Below are 20,469 nucleotides of genomic sequence, written 5' to 3' on the forward strand. Positions count from 1 at the left end.
GATCTCGCAACATGTTTCTTAACTATCACGCAAAATATTTTCTAAAAAAAAAATTTCCATTTTTTTTTCACAAAATTGTGAGTTATCACCCACACTTTTCAATCACTTTTGAGAATTTTACAAGAATCATTATAAGCCAAAATTTGAATCATTCTCGTCGCATCACATGTTTTCTAAAATTAATTTTGGGATATTCTAAAGATTTCCGACGCCTACAATCTCTTTGGGTCCCCATTATAAGTTTATATTATTTTCAAATTTTTTAACTTTAAAAATCAATAAAAACTAGTTTCGAGACCTAATAAATGGTAGGATTATATCCAAAGGTTTTGCAATATTATCCATAACAACCACGCACAATATTTCCTCAAACAAAAAATTTCAATTTCTTTCACAAATGAGTTATAACCTACACTTTTCTATCAATTTTGGGAATTTTAGTATTTTACAAGAATCATTATAAGCCAAAATTCAAATCATTCTCGTCGCATCACATGTTTTCTAAAATTAATTTTGGGACATTCTAAAGATTACCGACACCTACAATCTCTTTGGGTCCCCATTATACATTTATATTATTTTCATAAAAATCAATAAAAACTAGTTTCTAGACCTAATAAATGGTAGGACCACGTCCAAAGGTCTTGCAATATTTTTCTTAACTCGCACGCAAAATATTTCTTAAAACTAAAAATTTCAATTTTTTCCCAAAAACTGTGAGTTATAACCCATATTTTCCAATCAATCTTGGAAATTTTTACAAGAATCATTATAAGCCAAAAGTCGAGTCATTCTCGTCATACCGCATGTTCCTTAAATTAATTTTATGACATTGCATAGATTTTTGACACCTACAAGTCTCTTTGGGTCCTCACTATTATTTATATTATTTTTTCTATTTTTCAACTTGAAAATCAATAAAAAATAGTTTCGGGACCTAATAAATGTTAGGATCTCATTTAAAGGTCTTGCAACATTTTCCTTAACTACCACACATAATATTTCCTGACACTAAAAATTCCAATTTTTTTTTACAAAACTATGAGTTATAACCCACACTTTTGAATCGATTTTGGGAATTTTACAAGAATCATTATACGCCAAATTCGAATCATTCTCGTCGTATCACATGTTTCCTAAAATTAATTTTAGGACATTTTGAAAATTTTCAACACTTACAAATCTCTTTATGTCCCCGCCATTAGTTTATATTATTTTTTCCATCCACGCAAAATATTTCCTATAACTAAAAATTTCAATTTTTTTCTCAAAAACTGTGAGTTATAAGTTATAACCAACCTTCTCCCATCGATCTTGGGAATTTTTACAAGAATCATTATAAGCCAAAAGTCGAGTCATTCTCGTCATAGCACATGTTTCCTAAAATTAAATTTAGGACATTGGGAAGATCTTTGACACCTACAAGCCTCTTTGGGTTCCCACTATTAGTTTGTATTATTTTATTATTTTTCAACTTTAAAAATCAATAAAAAAAATAGTATCGAGGCCTAATAAATGTTAGGATCTCATCCAAAGGTCTTGCAACATTTTCATTAACTACCATGCAAAATATTTCCTGAAACTAAAAGTTCCAATTTTTTTCACAAAACTATGAGTTATAACCCACACTTTTCAATCGATTTTGGGAATTTTACAAGAATCATTATATGCCAAATTCGAATCATTCTCGTCGTATCACATGTTTCCTAAAATTATTTTTAGGACATTCTGAATATTTTCGACACTTACAAATCTCTTTGTGTCCCCACTATTAGTTTATATTATTTTTTCCATCTTTCAACTTTAAAAATCAAGAAAACATAGTTTCAGGACCTAATAAATGGTAGGACCACGTCCAAAGGTCTTGCAATATTTTTCTTAACTCCAACTCAAAATATTTCCTAGAACTAAAAATTTCAAATTTTTTTCCAAAAACTAGGAGTTAACCCACATTCTCCAATTGATATTGGGAATTTTTACACGAATCATTATAAGCCAAAAGTCGAATCATTCTTGTCACAACACATGTTTCCTAAAATTAGTTTTAGGATATTGCGAAGATTTTCGACACATACAAGTCTCTTTGGGTCCCCACTATTATTTTGTATTTTTTTTTCTATTTTTCAACTTATAAAAATCAATAAAAAATAGTTTCGGGACCTAATAAATGTTAGGATCTCATCCAAAAGTCTTGCAACATTTTCCTTAACTACCACGCATAATATTTCCTGAAACTAAAAATTCCAATTTTTTTTCACAAAACTGTGAGTTATAACCCCACACTTTTCAATCGATTTTGGGGATTTTACAAGAATCATTATACACCAAAATTCGAATCATTCTCGTTGCATCACATGTTTTCTAAAATTAATTTTAGGACATTTTAAAGATTTTCGACACTTACAAATATCTTTGTTTCCCCGCTATTAGTTTATATTATTTTTTTCCATCTTTCAACTTTAAAAATAAAGAAAACATAGTTTTGGGACCTAATAAATGATAAGACCACATCCAAAGGTCTTGCAATATTTTTCTTAACTCCCGCGCAAAATATTTCCTAAAACTAAAAATTTCAATTTTTTCCCAAAAACTGTGAGTTATAACCCACATTCTCCAATCGATCTTGGGAATTTTTACAAGAATCATTATAAGCCAAAAGTGGAGTCATTCTCATCATAGCGCATGTTTCCTAAAATTAATTTTAGGACACTGTGAAGATTTTCAACACCTACAAGTCTTTTTGGGTCCCCAATATTAGTTTGTATTATTTTTATTGTTTTTCAACTTTAAAAATCAATAAAAAAATAGTATCGGGACCTAATAAATGTTAGGATCTCATCCAAAGGTGTTGCAACATTTTCCTTAACTACCACACAAAATATTTCCTGAAACTAAAAATTTCAATTTTTTTCACAAAACTGTGAGTTATAACCCACACTTTTCAATCGATTTTGGGAATTTTACAAGAATCATTATACGCAAAAATTCGAATCATTCTCATCGCATCACATGTTTTTTAAAATTAATTTTAGGACATTGCGAAGATTTTTAACACCTACAAGTCTCTTTGGGTCCCCACTATTAGTTTGTATTATTTTTTCTATTTTTCAACTTTAAAAATCAATAAAAAATAGTTTCGGGACCTAATAAATGTTAAGATCTCATCCAAGGGTCTTGCAACATTTTCCTTAACTACCACGCAAAATATTTCCTAAAACTAAAAATTCCAATTTTTTTCACAAAACTGTGGGTTATATATATAACACACACTTTTCAATTGATTTTGGGAATTTTATAAGAATTATTATACGCCAAAATTCAAATCATTATCGCCGCATCACATGTTTCCTAAAATTAATTTTAGGACATTCTAAAGATTTTCGACACTTACAAATCTCTTTGTGTCCCCGCTATTAGTTTATATTATTTTTTTCATCTTTCAACTTTAAAAATCAAGAAAACATAGTTTCAGACCTAATAAATGGTAGGACCACGTCCAAAGGTCTTGCAATTTTTTTCTTAACTCCCACGCAAAATATTTCCTAAAACTAAAAATTTCAATTTTTTTTCCAAAAACTGTGAGTTACAACCCACATTCTCCAATCGATCTTGGGAATTTTTACAATAATCATTATAAGCCAAAAGTCGAGTCATTTTTGTCATAGCGCACGTTTCCTAAAATTAATTTTTGGACATTGCGAAGATTTTCGACACCTACAAGTCTCTTTGGGTCCCCACTATTAATTTGTATTATTTTTTATATTTTTCAACTTTCAAAATCAATAAAAAATAGTTTCGGGACCTAATAAATGTTAGGATCTCATCCAAATGTCTTGCAATATTTTCCTTAACTACCAGCATAATATTTCCTGAAACTAAAAATTCCAATTTTTTTTCTTCAGAAAACTGTGAGTTATATACCCACACTTTTCAATTGATTTTGGGAATTTTACAAGAATCATTATATGCTAAGATTTGAATCATTCTCGTCGCATCACATGTTTCCTAAAATTAATTTTAGGACTTTATGAAGATTGTCTACAAATCTCTTTGGGTCCGCGCTATAAGTTTATATTATTTTTAGATTTTTTAATATTAATAATCGATAAAAAATAATTTCGAAACCTAATAAATTATAGGATAAGGTCTTGCAATATTTTCCCTAGGGTAATGCTAGTGAGACCAAAATTTTAAACCTAATTTGCAAACCAATTGATGTGTCACCAATAAGAAATTAGCACGTTAATCATTAATATTTTGGTCTCCCTAACATTACCTTTTTCCTTAACTACCACAGAAAATATTTCTTAAATTAAAAAATAATTATTTTTCACAAAAATTGTGAGTTATAACCCACACTTTCAATCAATTTTGAGAATTTCGCAAAGATCATTATAAGCCAAAATTCGAATCATTTCGTGACATCTCACATATTTTCTAAAATTAATTTTTAGACATTAAAGATTTTCGACGCCCTACTGTCGTCGCCGCAAGATTGAAAGATGTGGCGTGCGAGCATTATCAAACACAAAGTAGGCATTATTGCGTCTCCTTAAACACTCTGTAGGGATCCCAAAAGACCCTTTCTCAGGCGTTGTCACAGCCTCTGATGGGACCAGGAATCCTGCTCCGTCAAATGATGTGGGGATGTTCCAATTAAGCACTAGTTGTTAGTTGTTACTAAGCGTCTTACTTACGGAGAAAATTATATTTGGTTCCATATGCAGGGGGGGGCAACAAGAGTAGCCACAACAGGGAAACTCGGTTGCCGGAGATCCAAAATAATTTAAGTATTTTTTTTTTTTGGTCAATCAAAATAATTTAAGTAATAAAACACTATATGAACGCTCAAAATTAATTAAGGACATAAATCCAAAAATTCCATAGTAGGTTCACTCACTCTTGCGTTCAAGTTCATGTCCAAGTAAAGGTCAAAACCAGACATGCCTCTCAAAATTAAAATAATAAAATATGATAAAATTAAAAACAGCTAAACATAAGTCTCCAACAATTTCCCTCGGCCGCCGACCGACCGCTCACAAGTCTAGTCTAGTCTAGTCTACTCGTCGTCGAAGGTGGTTTTCTTCCCTGCACCATTCAGTACAAGATGGGAATTTGTTAAGAATTACCGACAGCATCACAACATAACCTAAACACTTGGATTCAAAAACAGAATAATATACCGACAGCATCACAACCTAACCTAAACACTTGGATTCAAAAACAGAATAATATAAATGCCTACCTGTTCCAGGAGCAGCTAGGTTTGGTTTGTTTCCACGTCCTCTGCCACGTCCACCATCCCTGAAACCACGTCCACCACCATCCCTACCCCCCCTGCTGCTGCTGCTAAAACGTCCTCCACCACGATTATTGGAATAACCCCCCCTGTCATTACTCCTGGGAGTACCAAAATCACCTTTTGGTTTTGCCTCTTCCACCTGCAAGTAACCGTCTCCAAATTCATGTCCATTAAATTCTAGAGCTTTGTTGAAGCTGGTGGCATCCGAGAAGTCCATGTAAGCCATCCTGCATTTTATCAACAGTTTATCAAACAAGGCACATAATGTGTAGAACCACCACCACCACCAATCGAAAAAGAAAAACAGAGAGATACAATTGCACATGTAGCAAGCTGGAAATATATATAAAAAAAAAAATCAGCACAAGACATTGTACAAACCCTTTAGAGGCGCCAGTCTCATAATCTTTGGGGATGGACACCCTTGTTATCTCACCACAAGAACTAAAGGCTTCTTGTAAGGAGCTCCTGATCTGTAAAATAAAACTAGTTAACACTTGAAAAAGAATCTCAACATTAATTAGACAACAGAGCTCAAATTCCTCGAGCGGTATATACCTCATCCTCCCCAAGGGATCTGTCAAAACCTCGAACAAATATTGTTTTGGACGCACTGCGTGGTCCCTTCTGATATGAGTTGCTCTCCCTTCTGAAATTATTATCAATAAAAGTAAGAAAATAAATTGTTGATAACACCGAAACAAAACAACAAATGAAGCAGTTAGAAGGTGCAATGTACCCGGTGGGAGTATAAGCACCCCTTTCACCCCTTTCACGAGCCAGATCAAGTCTGATATCACGACCAAGCAAATCTAAACCATTAAGTTCAAGAGCCTGCAATAACAAAAGCTTAATAGTTTAGCAACAGAAACGAAAAAACATAAAAAAAAAGATTAACAGCAATACTACAGATTCCAAAAAGAAAGCGTAAATGTCAAAGAAAAAAAACGAATCAAAAGTCATACCTTCCTTGCTGCTTCAGCTGTGGCAAACTCAACATGCCCAAAGCCCTTAAACTTCCCTTCTGGATCTGAGGCAAAACGGATATCAACAACTTCGCCAGCATCTTTGAAGAAATTCCTCCTGCATAAAATGGTACTATTAGTTGAAAGAACCTAAAACATAACACAAGCTTAAGTCAACGTATACACGTACAAATCGTGTTCCTCAATACGGAAGTTCAGATTTCCAGCGAACAGCGTCTTAGAAGTCGATACGTCAGGAGTAGCTGGGGTTTTGGGCTGCAAAAACATTATTATAAAATCAGAACATTTATGATAGGCAAGCTGAAAGTACAATTGACAAAAGGGAGGAAGGGTCAATTACAGCTTTCTTCTCAGACTCGGCATCTACCATTTTCACATCAGTGTCCTGTTCACAAAAATAATATAGTATAACATTAGTCACACTGGTCGGGTACATAAATCTAATATTACTTTGTTCAGTAGTAATGTAAAAGCATTCTGCTCTACAAAAATGTGCAGATAGGAACAGATAATAATATAACTAAAGATAATGCAGATACTGGAGTTGGAAAATTCATGTACCCCTAAGAGCATCCTATTAAGCCACAAGTCCTAATGAATAAGAGATCAGACAAGCATCACCTGAAACAAACTAATATCACGCTAGCTCAGTAAAATTACCTTTTTCTTGGGAGTCTTTGCAGGTTCATCTTCCTCTTCTTCGTCGGAACTGGATTCCTCCTCTGACTCACTGCTATCTTGCTTTGAAACTTGAGAAGGCTGCAAGAATCCAAAGAGGCATGACTACAAGTCCCAAAAACTTTACAATCTAATGCTGAATGTAAACCCAAAAACTATCACCTTTACTTTCTCTGTCTTTGGAGGTTCCTCCTCTGAACTATCAGAGTCCATATCCTCATCAGAGTCACTTGAATCCTCATCCTTTTTGGATGGCTTTACACTCTTAGCAGCAGGGGCAACAGTTTTTGTGGTACCCTGCAACAAAATAAATTACTTAATACCATCATCAAACCGCTTTAAACACTTAAAAAAAAATACAAGAACCAATATTTATCCTGTCCACCAAAATGAGAAACATTAAAAGGGCTTCTGCCTTCACATGTGACACTAAACAAAAGCTAGAGCATCAAACATTGCAGGGATAACTAGTTTACTAGCTGCAACACATTCCAATAGGAATTTAAAAAGAAACAAACCTTCACTTCCTCTGAACTATCATCAGAATCCTCCTCTGAACTATCATCAGAGGAGCTTGAAACATCCTGTCCTTTAGGGATAACAGCAGATACTTTTTTCACAACTTCCTAAACATGTTCAGAAAGATTAACATTCAAACTATTTACTAAAAACCTAAATTAAAATGGCTCAACCTATAGAGTAATTCCTTCAGATGATACAAATATTTAAGCTTGAGCACAAACCTCATCTTCAGATTCAGAGCTCTCTTCAGACTCGGAGCTGCTAGTATCTGCTTTCTTAACAGGAACTGATGGGCCTTTCTTAGCAGCTGCAGCCGGCTTTTGGGCAGTAACCTTTGCAGGGGTTTTCTATTAACACAAAAGTTGAGGATCACTATCAACCAAAAGGTACCTTTCCCAATCTAACAAAGGACAAAATACACACAGTACAGCATCCCAATATACAGTTATCACTGACTCAATCTTCACGAGCATGTCCCATACAATGACCCCTATGACAAAAAAAATTACAGCACCAAGTTTGGAAAACCAGATCCCGCACTATAGTGTGATTCCTTCAGATGATATAAATATTCAAGCTTGAGCACACACCTCATCTTCAGATTCAGAGCTCTCTTCAGACTCAGAGCTGCTAGTGTCTGCCTTCTTAACAGGCACTGATGGGCCTTTCTTAGCTGCTGCAGCTGGCTTTTGGGCAGTAACCTTTGCAGGGGTTTTCTACAAACACAAAAGTTGAGGATCACCATCAACCAAAAGGTACCTTTCCCGATCTAACAAAGAATAAAATACACAAAGTACAGTACCCCAAATATACAGTTACCACTAAGGCAAAAAAAAATTACAGCACCAAGTTTGGAAAACAAAAAACTCACATCATCATCTTCCGAATCATCGCTACTCTCATCTGAGCTTTCAGTTGAGACATCTTTCTTCTTTATAGCAGCAGTTGGGCCATTCTTAGCAGCTACCTTAGATTTAGGGGCCTAAAATCAAGCAGTAACACACGCTTAAAAACAGACACTCTATTTTCAAAATCAGGAATAAAACACAATAAATAAACAAATCAGTAGTTTTATTTGTAAAAAAAAATACTCACTTCCTCCTCATCAGATTCCTCATCCGAAGAATCATCACTGCTAGATGACGCAGCTTTTTTAGCAGGAACTGACTTTTTTAAGGGAGCGGAAGGCTTGGCAGCAGGTTCCTATATCATACAACACAAATAAGTCTCATAATAAATTGGACAACTCTATCAGCCACACTGACATTAAAATAAAATGAATACTCACTTCATCAGAGTCAGAATCATCTGATTCAGAACTGCTAGATGGCTTACTTTTACCATTTTTAGCAGCCTTGGGAGCAGGTTTCTGAGCAAAAATAACACAATAAATGTTTTTCCCATGTAGTAAGAAAAGCGCAAGTAAACATCCAAACCAATTACTCATCAACATGAAGTTTTAGGGTCATCGTCGAACCAAATAGAATGTGAACTCCAAAACCAAAATGATGAAATCTACTTTCTCAAAATTCAAAATTCTGGGACATTAAAGGTGCATAATATTATTTTAAGTGCACATGTTAAGAATAAATACACAAAGAACAACCCATATAAACAAACATATAAACAAAAAAACAAGTGTGTAGCGTAATAAACCTTCACGTCAGAGTCAGAAGACACATCAGACTCCTCCTCGGAACTACTAGTTTCCACTTTCTTCTTCTGGGTCTTTGTTTCAACTTTCTTCTTCTGAATGGCCTGCGCTACACCCTCGTCAATCTTCTGCTTCTTTGCGCTCACAACCTTCTCTATTTCGTTCTCGGCATCTCTCTTACCTTCTCAACACAACCACAACCAAAACAAATTCAATAACCAACATCCGAAACAAAAATATCTCAAAACAAACCAAATATGCAAAATTTAAACTTCAAACTACACTATCAACGGATAAAAACACCACATAGCACAACGAATAAATAAAATAAAATCAAAACAAAAATTTGCCAAAACTTCGAAAAGAATCAAAACCTTTCTTTCCAGACTTGGGAGCTGGAACAACTACAGCCGGAGCCTCAACCTGTAAGGAAAATCAAAACCCAATTAGTAAACGAAATCATCGAAACAAAATCGAAGACTTGACGAAGCGAAAGCAGTTCAAAAGAAGCATACTTTGGTGGCGGATTTCTTGCTTGATTTGCCCATTTGGAAGATTACGCTAGGGTTTCGATATGAAATATGGGAAAAACAAAGAACAGAGGGGCGGAGGCTGGCTGCTCTGAAAAACCCTAGGGTTTAGGGTTGTAGGGATTTTGGGAGCGGTGGGAGTGAGCGTAGAATAATTATCGATGCTGCTCTCTATTTATACAATTTGGGAATCTGCGTGAGGGGGTTAGGGTTTTTGACAGGCACGCATGTAAGCGTCTGCATTATGCTGTGCGTTTTGATTTCTTTGAACCTGAACCGTACGATAAACAAAGGCGTTTTTCACTCCTTGGGCCTAAAATTGTCGAGAAGTTAGTTTGGGCTTTTGCCTCTTACACCCACATACGGAAATAACAAGGAGTTCATTAGTGTGAAGAAGAATTTGTAAGTGACTCTTCAACACAGTATTAAGAATGAGTTGAGTCATTTCATGTTCACGATGGGTATGGGTTCAAACTCTGTCAATGAATAATCTAACATTTAATTTAACAAAATCTACCGTTTAAAGAAAGATAAAATGTGTGAAGAAGAATTTACTTTTTTGAACAAAAACATAAAAAATTAAATAATATGCAGTATTGAATAATAATAGAAATAAATGGTTGGGATTTGACAATAGAAGATTTATAACAGTTGTTAAAATCAAATCTAACGGTTAAAACACTCTTATAAGAAATCCTACTCGGACTAGCTTACACCTGTCCATTTGGCTTCAAAACTTTATGTCTAGGCTCATAAAAAAGTTTGAAATTATCGGGATCTCACCCTAAAGACTAATCAAAGTTTTCTTTGAAAATCAAACAAAGGATTAGCAAGCATGGTTAGAGCAGTGTATTTCTCTCTTCACATTCAAGTTTGAATTCATCTTTCTGTAATTTACATTAATTCAACATAGACTATCGTCCAAAAAGAAATTTGAAATGATATGAGATCTCCCCGGAAGGCTGATCAAGATTTTCTGAAAACATCCGAGCCATGAAAATTTGTGGAAAAAAAAAAGAAAATTAATTTAATCTGAAAAATCTAAAATTACTAAAACAATGCTATTATTTTACAAGGCATGAAAAATTGGGAAAATTTTGTATATAAAGATACAAAGATGGTAAATTATTTTGTTGGGGGCTTTTCTCTTCTCTCATCCGCTCAAAAAGGGGTGGGAAAAAGGAGGGTTTTGCCTCCTACTGTTTCCCAAAGCCTCCAAATTTGGGCCTCTCTTATCTCCTTTCTTTCTTCTCCAAGCATGCATAATGAGTAACGAAAAGCGTCTGCGTTTCGGCTTTTCAGCTTCTTCTCCCTCAACGAATGGAAGCCTTTAAAGCAGGGCGTTTCCTTTCGCTACGAAGACCACGTTAAAGAACACAGCAAGATCAGTTTCAAAAACCAAATGGTGATTTTCTTCTGCTTCCGCCTTCTCCATATTGTTCGTTCCATTTCCTAAGTTCGTTCATGCTTGAAGCATCGTAGGAAACTGACGGCCCAACCTACATAATCAAGATAGAAATAAGTAACTGACATTTCAGCATAAACATTACCTGTAGATGTGTCCTCGAAAAGTAAAGATAATAAATTCATCTATCTTAAATTCTTTACCTTGGCTTTTGATTGAATAAGATCATCTAGAGTCAGTGGCCTTAACACCGTAGATGCATCACTTTTTATGTCCTGCGCAATGAGTAACCAAACACCACCAATTGGCACACTGAAATCAGTACAAAACTTTACACATGATGAAAAAAAAGGTGAAGAAGATATTCAACAGGACAATAGAAAACTGAGAAAATAGCAGAAAATATTTATTCCTCCCAAGGCACACCCAAAATTAAAAAGGAAACTCAAACACTTTGACAGGCGTAAATGGAACCAACGAGAAACTGACGCCGACATTACAAACAACAAAAATGCATATAACCTTCTTTTCTTCTTCTAAAAGCTCCTGGACAGGTCTATAAGCAGCAGCAATGCAGAGGTTCTTCAAATCACTGCCAGAGTATCCCTCGGTTGCTTCTGAAAGTTTGTCAAATTGGAAACCAGGTGCTAGATTCTCTTGAGCAAGAAATATACTCAATATCTTCTTACGATTTTCAACATCAGGTAAATCAACATGTATCCTACGAAGCAACCAACATAACTCAGTCAACATTGTTTGAACTTTATTTTAATTAATTTTTTGTCGTATGAGGAGAATCTACTATCAAAGAATACCATAACCAATCTGGCAAGACAGAGATAAACAATTGACAAAACCATTGTAACCAATCTGGAATAAATCAACCACACCTTCTTGGTAACCGACGAATGACAGCATCATCAAGGTCAAATGGTCGATTTGTGGCGCCAAGAATAAGGATTCTTTGACTGTCTTTGGACCTCAATCCGTCCCAAGCTGCCATGAACTCATTTCTCATTCTTCTAGTTGCCTCATGCTCAAAAGACCCACCACGAGCACCAAGCAAACTATCAACCTACAACAGAGAATATTTAACAGGATGGTCAAATTCTGGGTTCAAAAAGAAAACAAAAGGAACTAGATTGGTGTACATCATTTTTCTTTTAATTCCTCAAAATTGAAAACCTCACCTCATCAACAAATATTATGACAGGAGCAAGCTTGCTGGCAAAGGAGAAGAGAGCCTTGGTCAGCTTTTCAGCATCTCCAAACCACTGTATCAAAAAAAGTTACAAAGATAAGCATTTAACAGAAACATAGCTTGTTTTTGTGAAATTAAACTAACCACTGCCAGATCTTAGATACCCGAAAGCATACCTTTGATGTTAGAGTAGAACCAGTTATGCTGATAAAGTTCGTCCCAGCTTCTGTTGCGAGTGCCTTGGCAAGAAGGGTCTTCCCAGTTCCAGGAGGCCCAAAAAGTAATATTCCTTTGCAAGGCTAACAATGCAGCATCACATGGTTAGGCACTCATTCAAACATTAATGCAAATAATGAACAAGATTAAAATAAATACCCGCAACAAGTTTCCATGAGAGAAAAGCTCCGGTCTCCTCATTGGAAGAATGACAAGTTCATTCAGCGCCCTCTTCACGTCCTCCAGAGCACCAACATCATCAAACCTAACACCAATTTCACCAGGAGGTACTACTGCTGAAACAAAGTTGCTCTCATATTCATCCTTTGCTAGGTTCTGCAACAGTTTATATATGTTAAAGATGAAACAAGATACGAAAAACTCAAATACTTAACTATAGTATGAGCCAATTAAATACATGCCTTCAAATTTTGAGAGGGCTTCCGAGACAAACTTTCTTGCTCCTTCAAACGTGAAATTGCTATTTCAAGGCTTCACAAAAGTAACAGAAGTGTTAAACGGCAGGGTAACATAAAACTTTTAAATACTATATACGACAGATGAATCATGTACCTTTCACGAGGCAGATGCAATCTTTCACCTTTAACAGAAGGAAGAAGGCATGATGACAAGTAATGGTTCTTTGCCCAGCCAACTACTTTCTCAGCCTCTGGGAAATAAACAGGTAAAACTATTGAATAAAACTGAATCATTTGAAAATTTCTGGAATTGAAAAAAAAAAACATAATAGCTGTGACGCTCCAGGAAAGCCCTACTCTAGATTCTATATTGACTAGTGCAGATCCCTAGCATGATTAAAGACAACAATATCCTCTTTTTTGGAAACAGGAAAAAATAAACATATTGCAAAGGTCAAAGTTAAAGAATTTATATGAGCCATTGACAAGCAATCCACATACTAGACCGGCATATATGGTAATTCACCACCTACATCCAAATTCATAATATGACATTTCATTGTTCAACCCAAATTCATATATGGTAATTCACCACCTACATATCCAACTTATAAACTTCAAAACTCCATATTACAACAGAAACTTAGTATTTTTTTTCTGTTTCTTAACAAGTAAAAATGCTCAAGTTAGGATTTCTTACTTCGCTTTGTCAAGATTACACCATCAGTATCTACTAGCAATAAGTCATTGCATGAGAGCTCATTTTCCTCAAGAACCTACAATAGCTCAAAATAATTCAATAAGTAAGGAGGTTTGAAGAACAAAAAGCCCCCGAAATAGACTAGTAGTAGCACAAATACACTGCACAGTACTTCACCAACCACTCATGTGAATTTCACAACTAGAGGATACCTCATGTAATTCATTTAAATTGCTCCTTGCTATCACGATTCTTCTGTCTTCTTCAACCTGTTTATTGAATGTTCGAAGATCCTCTTCCTCCTGCAAAAGTAAAAAGGATGAGGAAACAGAACGAGTGTGAAACCACGAAAAAAAAAAAAAAAGTAATCACATTTGTATATCTGTGTGTATGCTTATGCGTGTAAAGTATGTAGACAGTGGTAACACACATTTATGCAGGAGGAAGACCAACATTTACCTTTGGCGGATAAACGCAGAAAACATTTGTGAATAGCTTATATATTTCATTGTCATCTGATTTCTTTGTTCCTTTAAGTCCCTCTGTAAGACGCTTAAGAGAGAGAGGCTTGAAACAGAAAACAAGCAATTTGTTAATTTAAGTAAAAAGGACACAATATAATTTTATGGGAAACATTACCTAGCATCAAAGGAAGAAACATGTAAATCTTCAACGGTGAAAACTATATAGAAACTCCAAAAGCAGAAAAAAGTTTCTGATAATCCAAGGAGAAGAAAAATAACACAAATTTCTCAAACACAGATTTATGCATTACTGTTTGTGCCAAGTACATTGTGCTCCTCAAGAATAAAGAGGATTACCAGCTTTGCAAGACGCCCAAAATTTGGAAGTATCATTGTCTGTAGCAGAGTATTTGTAGGGGAAAAGTGTTAGTAATAAACTACAAATAGTTAGCCATTAATCAGAAACAAGTAAGCAAACAAAACATATAGAGATCCAACAAAAATGAATCCTTAACACTTACAAATTTCTCTTTCCCCTTTGACCCGGATTCAACTTTGTTCTGCCCGCAAATCAAAACAACAGGACCTGACAACTCGTCAAAAACTTCTTTCACCTTAGCGACAAACTCCTTGCGATCTGACTTGGGAACTGCCCTAGACATCCATTGAGAAGAGTCTGGAAAATAGACAATAAGAGGTTGCTTGGCATGCAATACCTGCAAGCAATGAAAATCCAGATACAGTTTATAGATGGACAACCACACGCCTCAAAAGACAAAGTTCTTATCCTTTGGTATTGTGTACCACACCTCACATAGAGCCTCCATTGCAATATAACAATCCTCAGTCCGTGGGTCAGGAATATGCTCAATTTCCTTAGCTGTACAAAATGGAAATCTGTCATTCTATAACTAAAAGAGTCGCTACCAGAATTTCCATCAACACCTTAAGCTATATCAAATTAAAACCATAACCAACTGTGTAGAGAACCGAAAATACGATCTTTTTCATCCATAAAATTCAGCTAATGGTAGTAAGCCACCTGCTATTCCATCTAATGCAGCCTTTGTTTCAATTTCATTTTCCTTATCCAAAGTATCTACTGGAATTTATTATCACCGATGAAATTCACAATAAAACAACATGAGTCAAATACAAAAACACTAGGAGTACAAAAGCAAAAACAGAAAATGATAATATGAACAGCCTCGGTATGAGTAATAACATTATGCAAGCCTAGAATTATAACCATGGAACAATGAAGCCCTACACTTGTATTAGATTGCTTAAGTTACATTTAATGATGTCATAAGTTGATCTGATAGGCCATATGCATAATTAAATAGAACTGGTGGAGATTATCAGTTTGCAAATCATAAAGCAACTTGTCTGTATATTGGTCGTAACATTCACATGAACAATGCAACAGTAACTTGTCTGTCAAAATTGATGAAGTCTTAAACAAAGGAAATCAGAGCATAAAGTAATCTCCCGAGTCTAGGAACAAAAATGAACAAAAAATTAAAAAATCCGCATTACCAAGTATCCAATAAACTGGTGGATCCGCAGGCTGCCCTGCTACTTTCTCCTCTTCATCCACTTCAGTTCCTGTCTTCTGTTTAATATCCAAAAGAACAGCAACTCGATCTCCACTCACCTCATATACCTCCCCTCGTTGACCCTTTGGTAAAGGCCTGTACAGATGTCAAATTCATTAGTAACAAGATTTCAGAATAACGAGTGTACATCAACAGCAGTCATGAATTAAATAACCATACTACTGAAACTACTATGAGTATTTTGAATTTTCTAATAGCAAAACAGAAAACTGATACAGGAAGAAAGAGACTACATGCAAAACAGTTGCATAGCTTCCATAATCAGGACCTACAAAATCATAGATAGTTATGTGTATGTACCACGTGAAAGCAGCACAAACACAAAATGACAAAGAAATTTTACCATTTAGTGGGTTATGCAGGGCATAAACTGGAATAGTCCAAAATATGTTATAGCAAAGTATATGACAAGTGGACAACAAACTTCTAGCAATACACCCACATAACCTCTAAAAGGAGTCGAAACATTTGCGCTAAATCATGGTTGAAAACCACTAACATCTATTTACTAAACCTGAATAAGCCCCCATACTTAACGGAGACAATGGAACATGGGTAGAGACTCTAGAATATGGAAGTACAAGGGTCAAACTTAGTCCAAAGAGAAAAAAGGTACGCGAAAAAGCAAAAGCTTTCTAGAGAAAACCAAATGGAGAATCTAAGAATGTTCTACTGTATTTCTCCCCCTACACATGACAACTTACCAACCCACCTGCTACGGAAGATGGTATAAGCATTCCTTGGACCATCAGATGTAGATATCTTCCCCAACAGGACCCTGTATTGCATTATATATGTCAATGTCAGGTGAGGGGGGAGTCAGAGTTCATTTGGGGATGATATCATCCTAAAGGCTTTTGAAAGATAGACCACAGAGATGATATTCTAGGCAGCACGCTTGTAAGTTTTCAAGCAAGATCTAAAAAATCTGGGGTTCAACACTGTCTCATCCACCAATTCTGGCCAAAAATCCTAGGCCGGTAGGAGACAAACTGATGGAACTTAACTCAAAAACATGCTAGCTCATTAAATTCCCCCCAAGAAACAGAATTGAAAACGTAAAATATTTGTAGAGAATTGACAAAATTGCATCAAAGACTTATACAAACAAAATCCTTTGGAGCTCACGATTGGTGCCAACTTCATTCTTTTAAGCTAACAAGGCAATATCAATTATACACAATAAATCTTGCCAAAAGCCCCTCACCTAGGTGCAAAAGGGATATATGCCTTGCCAGAATCCCTGGAAGGGACCTATATTTTCTTTTTGAATTACACAAGTTTCATTATCCAAAACACTGGAAAGAAAGTAGCATTCATGAACTTCAAGATACATTTTAATTTCATGAGTTCTCAAAATTTGAAAATCATCTTTTTATTCAACGCCACGAAAAAAATGAATTCCTCAGGGCAGAAAATGTCCAAGATACTGTTAGATCTACTCAACATTAAATGGAGCAAACAAATGAAAGAAATAATTCAGAACCTGTTATCAGCTTCAACACGTATAGAAGGCCCGATGTACTTCACTCGATCTCCTGCAAAAATGAAGAAGCAAGAATACTGATTTTTTTAGGACGAACAACAAAATGTTCTCATATAGAGATGAAAATGAGATTTGCAAAAGTAGTTCGACCAAAAATAACAGTTGCCCTAGTAATAAGAAAATAAGGGCCCACTTGGGAATGATTATGGGAGGTACAAAATTACTTCTAGATTGTTGGACAAATGCTTAAAGTGCTTTAGTGAGAATAAAATCATTTTTGTGGTTTTATGGAGAAACACATGGGAGGTGCTTCTCCTTAAAAGTGATAATCTTGAAAAACGCAAAAATAACTTGCAGCCTTCAATGAAACTTTTAAAATACCAAAATAACTAATAACTAAAATCACTTCTACATAAACACTCCTAAACGACCCTAAGAAATATAGCTTCTTATCAACTCACAAAACATATAAGACTTGAATATAACATACAGTAAGAATCTATGTATGGAACCTTTCTTTAGCAGTCGTTTGCATTGCTCAGAAGACTCGGCAGTTTCTGATTTTGAGGATTCAGACGAACTCTCAGTTTCCCCAGATACCATCTGCCACATATGAACCATAGATTATAGATCATGATTTACAAAAAAGTATATAAAGAATCCCAATATCAATAAGATCACCATTTAATTTTCTGAATCACTGAAATATGCTTAGGGTAGAAGGACTAAGAATACAAAAAACCTTTATGCTCCAATAAAAAAAAAATGTAAATAAATCATACCTTTGCAAATTCTTCAACAGGAACAAGCTTCTTGAGGGCTGCTTCAGCCCTTGTGTGTGCATCACTTTCATCTTTATCACTAGAATCTGATTTTGCCTCGTTACTACTAGTCCAATCTTCTTCGTTACTCGCAACATTCTCATCCTCAATCTCTGAATCAGAAGTACTCTCCTCCATATCATCATCATCCGATTCAGATTCGCAATCGTCACCAAAATCCTACTCCAAATTTGAACAGATATTAATTATTAAAACCAAACTGTGTGAGTACCAGGAGAAGAGGGGGCAGGGTAATATTAATTTTATTTCAATCTTACATAAGGAGCAAGTACACTGCTGTCTAGCACCAAGAGGGGAACTTTGAGATCTTGTGCAAGTGCTCTAACTAATCTTTCACGATAAAGTTCAGTGCCTGCAGATAAACAAGATAAATGGTAATTTCATTCAGTTCTACAAAACAAAGTTAACTATAAACATTAGCCACTTGAGGAACTTTGAAATACACAAGGTAATGATTAGATTTGTGGAACCTGTGACCAACCTGGAGCACTCTGAAGCAGAATTCTTCCATTTGAAGATGTCAAACGAGAACCATACGTGGAAGTAAACTTTTTATGTTTCAAATGGGAAGCAGCACATTCCACCAAAAGGTTTTTGGTAGGTTCACTATAAAAAATGAAAAATAAATCTATAAATCTTCTGATAAGTGATACGTGATAAGAAAGAAGCAATCAAAAACATAAAAGAGAAGCAATTACTGAATGTAGTAAGGAAACGTATCCCATGACACAGTTATTTTCTCCCACGGAACAATCCTCCTCAAAAACTCATTTTTGAACTTCTCTCGTTTAGTTGAGAAAGGCGACTCTTTCTTTTTACTCTCAATGGTAATCTTTTGACTAGTAAGCCATTCCTTTTGATCTTGTTCCCCAAGCAGAGCATGTGCATCGAAACTCCTCCCATCTTCCTTTGCTTTTTCTTGAGAAGACTTCCCTTTATCAAGGTCCGCATCACCTTTCACTGGTGTTTGATTATCCTCACTTGCATTCCTTCCGTCACCTTCAGAACTGTAGGCACGTAACTGGCTACCCTTCAAACATGGATTAGACCTTACATGCAAACCAGTACAGCTATAACCAGGAGCAACATTACGCAACAAGAATGAATCTACGAGACGGCTTCTAATAAAACTACCATGAAAACAGTGGTTTCCCGAAATTGTTTTATGACCCAAAGATTGAGAAGAACCATGAACAGTGTAGGTAGGCGTTGTTGAATATTTGGACATTTGAAGCACCCATCTCTGATTTCTAAACTTTAGTCTCCTTGCATGCATCATCACTTCTTTTTTCCAAATTTTACTCTGCAAAGTATGCTTCAATCAGTTTACAGTAGTAATTTAAATTTGTGAGTGAATCAAAATTCAAATGTGCAGCATAAGAACCAAATATTGCATGAATTTTCTAGGATATTCACACACTGTGGCATGCTATAAAGTATTCTCTCTAAAATCGTTTTCCTGGAAAAGCAAGATTATATCATGCCTGAGAATATAATATTGACATGGAGACAATAATCTGCAAATTTATCCAACCACACGGGTCGCCAAATACACATTCTTCCCAATCATATCCAACCACACGGGTCGCCTAATACACATTCTTCCCAATCAATGTTTTAATGCATTATTTGCTTTTTCAATTTACTATATAGATGATTTGTATGACAATGCCGCCGTATTACAGACAAGTTTTATAGCTATCTAATATTCTCTAAGGCTCTAAATATGAATAACATGAAGCAAACTTTTCAATTTTAATTCCAGGCACCGCCGGTGTAGAAATAAATAGCATGAATTTCAGAAGACTTGGACTGTTGCAAGCTCTTTTGTTCAACTTTTGTGGCATTCTAACTCAAACTTTGCTTCCAACTTCCCAGAAAACAAAAACAAAAACAAAAGGAAAGCATCTCCGTAAGTTTTACAGCTTCCTTCGGGAAGCAGATTTCATGTTAACTGATAAGTAACTAAACAAACCAATCTTAGCAACCAAGGAGAAGTGAGCTTCCATTTTTTATCATTCAATGCCTAACCCAACACAAACAAACAAACAGGAAAATAAAGGCATAAATTACAGGCAATGAGAGAGAGAAGTACCTTAAGGTAAGAGGTTGGTTCAAACTTTAAACCCTAGGTTGTTCGGTGGCCATAAAGGGGAGAGAGAGAGAGAGTCAGAGGGAGGCGGTAAAACCGTAGGGGAAGCGAAGAGAAACAGAGGCTGTGAGATAAGATCTCTCTCTAGTCTCTACCTTCTTCTCACTTTTTTTTTTTTCCTGGGCTACCAAAATGGAACAAGGTTTATGAATCAAATCTTTCAGTTTGTCTCTCTTTTTATTTATTTATTTTTCTGTTTGGTTTTTTTTTTTTTAAGTTTTAACGAAACATTCCATACTATTTACTTTTAATGAAAAATCATATTTTTACATTTGTCTGATACTATTCGGTAT

At 35.3% G+C, this 20,469-nt stretch overlaps 2 protein-coding genes across 10 annotated transcripts; both read right to left on the bottom strand.

Moving 5' to 3' along the window:
- Positions 1–4,843: 4,843 nt before the first annotated feature.
- Positions 4,844–9,904, bottom strand: LOC103451464 (nucleolin 1-like). 8 transcript variants are annotated; one of them, XM_008390862.4, is made up of 19 exons: positions 9,658–9,904; positions 9,517–9,565; positions 9,145–9,323; positions 8,777–8,857; positions 8,584–8,691; positions 8,360–8,470; positions 8,079–8,204; positions 7,710–7,835; positions 7,485–7,592; positions 7,129–7,263; positions 6,949–7,047; positions 6,629–6,673; positions 6,458–6,543; positions 6,268–6,385; positions 6,042–6,136; positions 5,861–5,951; positions 5,684–5,775; positions 5,246–5,529; positions 4,844–5,088 (listed from the first exon to the last, which is right to left on the bottom strand). In XM_008390862.4, exons 1-19 carry the CDS (start codon positions 9,688–9,690, stop codon positions 5,060–5,062), a joined length of 1,995 nt encoding a protein of 664 aa, XP_008389084.2. In that variant the 5' UTR covers positions 9,691–9,904; the 3' UTR covers positions 4,844–5,059. The 8 variants fall into 8 exon arrangements, with proteins under 8 accessions (XP_008389084.2, XP_028946996.1, XP_070666773.1 ...); XM_029091163.2 differs by having other exon boundaries at positions 4,844–5,149; positions 5,204–5,529; positions 9,658–9,903; XM_070810672.1 differs by lacking the exon at positions 8,777–8,857 and having other exon boundaries at positions 9,658–9,903.
- Positions 9,905–10,694: 790 nt separating this feature from the next.
- On the bottom strand, positions 10,695–20,324 carry LOC103451463 (uncharacterized). 2 transcript variants are annotated; one of them, XM_008390860.4, is made up of 24 exons: positions 20,120–20,324; positions 18,723–19,327; positions 18,506–18,630; positions 18,282–18,376; positions 17,965–18,183; positions 17,695–17,785; positions 17,183–17,234; positions 16,409–16,474; positions 15,617–15,771; positions 14,887–14,957; positions 14,599–14,793; positions 14,435–14,473; positions 14,073–14,180; positions 13,826–13,915; positions 13,614–13,689; positions 13,068–13,164; positions 12,917–12,986; positions 12,654–12,830; positions 12,455–12,577; positions 12,268–12,351; positions 11,968–12,152; positions 11,600–11,798; positions 11,281–11,352; positions 10,695–11,171 (listed from the first exon to the last, which is right to left on the bottom strand). In XM_008390860.4, the coding sequence occupies exons 2-24, from the start codon at positions 19,301–19,303 to the stop codon at positions 11,064–11,066; spliced, it is 3,078 nt and encodes a 1,025-aa protein (XP_008389082.2). In that variant the 5' UTR covers positions 19,304–19,327; positions 20,120–20,324; the 3' UTR covers positions 10,695–11,063. The 2 variants fall into 2 exon arrangements, with proteins under 2 accessions (XP_008389082.2, XP_028947085.1); XM_029091252.2 differs by lacking the exon at positions 16,409–16,474.
- Positions 20,325–20,469: the final 145 nt, after the last annotated feature.

This window comes from Malus domestica, chromosome 13, assembly GCF_042453785.1.
Source record: "Malus domestica chromosome 13, GDT2T_hap1".
NCBI classification, from domain to species: domain Eukaryota; kingdom Viridiplantae; phylum Streptophyta; class Magnoliopsida; order Rosales; family Rosaceae; genus Malus; species Malus domestica.

Bases quoted from the DNA above. Each gene is read 5' to 3' on its own strand.
- LOC103451464 (XM_029091163.2), bottom strand. From the start codon at position 9,690: ATGGGCAAATCAAGCAAGAAATCCGCCACCAAA. The intron at 8,205-8,359 runs GTGAGTTTTTTG...TTGTGTTTGTAG, and splicing joins ATGATTCGGAAGATGATGAT to AAAACCCCTGCAAAGGTTAC. The intron at 6,544-6,628 runs GTAATTGACCCT...ATGTTTTTGCAG, and splicing joins CCGAGTCTGAGAAGAAAGCT to CCCAAAACCCCAGCTACTCC.
- LOC103451463 (XM_008390860.4), bottom strand. From the start codon at position 19,303: ATGATGCATGCAAGGAGACTAAAGTTTAGAAATCAGAGATGGGTGCTT. The intron at 14,181-14,434 runs GTAATCCTCTTT...TTCTGTTTCAAG, and splicing joins TTGGGCGTCTTGCAAAGCTG to CCTCTCTCTCTTAAGCGTCT. The intron at 13,165-13,613 runs GTAAGAAATCCT...TTTATTTCCCAG, and splicing joins TGTAATCTTGACAAAGCGAA to AGGCTGAGAAAGTAGTTGGC.